Below are 1,997 nucleotides of genomic sequence, written 5' to 3' on the forward strand. Positions count from 1 at the left end.
CACTGAGGGTTGTAAGAGTTAAAATACACAAGGTACCCCAGCAATAATTAGCGGAATTCCTACTTTTGTGTGTGAAATAATTAATTTTCTATGCAAAATACACAAGGTACCCCAGCAATAATTAGCGGAATTCCTACTTTTGTGTTTGATTCATCGCCAACAAGTCATGGATCTACAGGCAAGTTGATGCATAAATAGTTTCAATAAATGTGCTTAAAAATCCGATGTGAGTGTCCATATGGACTTCGTTGGTAATTCGCGAGTTAAAAGAGAATGTTTTTGTAAAACGTGTTATCAAGACGAGAGTTAAATTCACGTGATATCGCAGATGTATTAGAACTCACGTGTGATATTTCTTACACATATTTCCAAATCATTTGAAGTCTGAAAAATGTGCAGTAATGATAAACAAGAATGAGAAACGATCACTTCTCATGGTAGATAAGGTGGGCCAAATCGTCCTAAAACTTCTTGATGAGAGGAAATTATGATCTATGTTTGTCAAAGAAGATTGAAATATCTACGAAGAGAAGTGGGGGGAGGGGGGGGGCTCTGACGTTTATCACGAAAGTAATTTTTAATGGAGAAAAAAAGAGAGAGACTGATTATCAGGTGAAGAACAACAAAAACAAAAACTGGTGAAATGTTCTTAATAAATGTTTTGTTGAAGGAAACTACCTATTCGAATTTAACGCAGAAACCTTTTCCTGTTATCTTTTGTTTTTTTTAAATAAATAAAACTAAATATCGAAAGTTTCCTGAGGATGGCACGATTGTCGAAACTGTTTTGAGCCAGTTGACGGCCTCGGAATAAAGTTTTTAAATTGTGTATTTAACATACGCTGATCGTTTGAGTGTTGTAATTACGCAAGACTAAAAATAATTATATGTTATTACAAGGAATGAAAACATCAGAATATGACACGTTATACCAAAAGACCAAGATTGTCTTGAACGAGATGCAGAATGGAAAAATTTCAAATATGATTAATAAATCATCAAATTTATAAGTTTTAATGTGTATTGTCAGTTAGCGCCAATAATTTATTTTGTACGTGTATTTACAGAAGATTTACGATATCAAATTATTTTTAATTTTAGTCCAAAGAAACAGAATACATATATTAAACATACCACTTTAAAGGCAAACACACATATAAATGATTTTAATATAGTCCCACTGTAGATAATTTTGACGTCATTGAATAAAATGTGAACGCGAATTAACTCACCATATATTTTCAAAGTTTTATCCACTTGTACCGTACTGTAAGATGGCGCTTCTGTCGACACCTCGCACTCGAATAAGCCTTCCGTGTTGAGGCTTGTCTCGGTAAGGAAGACATGGGTTTGATTTGATCTTTCTAACTAGACAGGAGAATTTCATGAGGCATATAGAAATCTTTATTTTTTGTATATATATATATTTATATGTATGCAACACACACTCATAAATATATATTTATCTTTTGTGCTACCTGACGATATATATTTATAGATTGGTCGGTATTATTGACTTCTAAATTATATTTCAATTAAACTAATTGTTACAGCAGTTTCCATCCACAAGAACGATGTTTTTATGTATTTAAGTATGTCTTCTAAATCCAATCTTCGTCTATTAGCTTTTCTGTGACGACCAATCTAGCATTATATGAAATATATGTATATTTGGCAACTTTAATTTTCTATTTGGGATGACAATTCGGTTTTATATCTTAAAGTTTAGCGTTTTTTTTAAAATCCCATTTTCGTATAAAACATTCCTATGTATATAGGTATGTATTCATCAAACATATGTATGATTGTATACACCCAATAAATGTATATATGCTTGTATACACCCAATAAATGTATGTATGCTTGTATACACCCAATAATTGTATGTATGCTTGTATACTACCCAATAATTGTATATATGCTTGTATACACCCAATAATTGTATGTATGCTTGTATACACCCAATAATTGTATGTATGCTTGTATACACCCAATAA

General features: G+C 31.6%; 1 protein-coding gene across 1 annotated transcript in view; it reads right to left on the minus strand.

The window, feature by feature from the left end:
- The window catches only part of LOC111088056, a 68,501-nt gene that overhangs the window by 12,689 nt on the left and 53,815 nt on the right, over positions 1-1,997 (minus strand). Inside the window, exon 3 of the mRNA XM_022396915.1 lies at positions 1,233-1,368. Coding sequence (XP_022252623.1) covers positions 1,233-1,368 — 136 coding nt within the window. The remainder of the gene's footprint in view (positions 1-1,232; positions 1,369-1,997) is intronic.

This window comes from Limulus polyphemus, unplaced genomic scaffold (genome assembly GCF_000517525.1).
Source record: "Limulus polyphemus unplaced genomic scaffold, Limulus_polyphemus-2.1.2 Scaffold3059, whole genome shotgun sequence".
Lineage (NCBI taxonomy): Eukaryota > Metazoa > Arthropoda > Merostomata > Xiphosura > Limulidae > Limulus > Limulus polyphemus.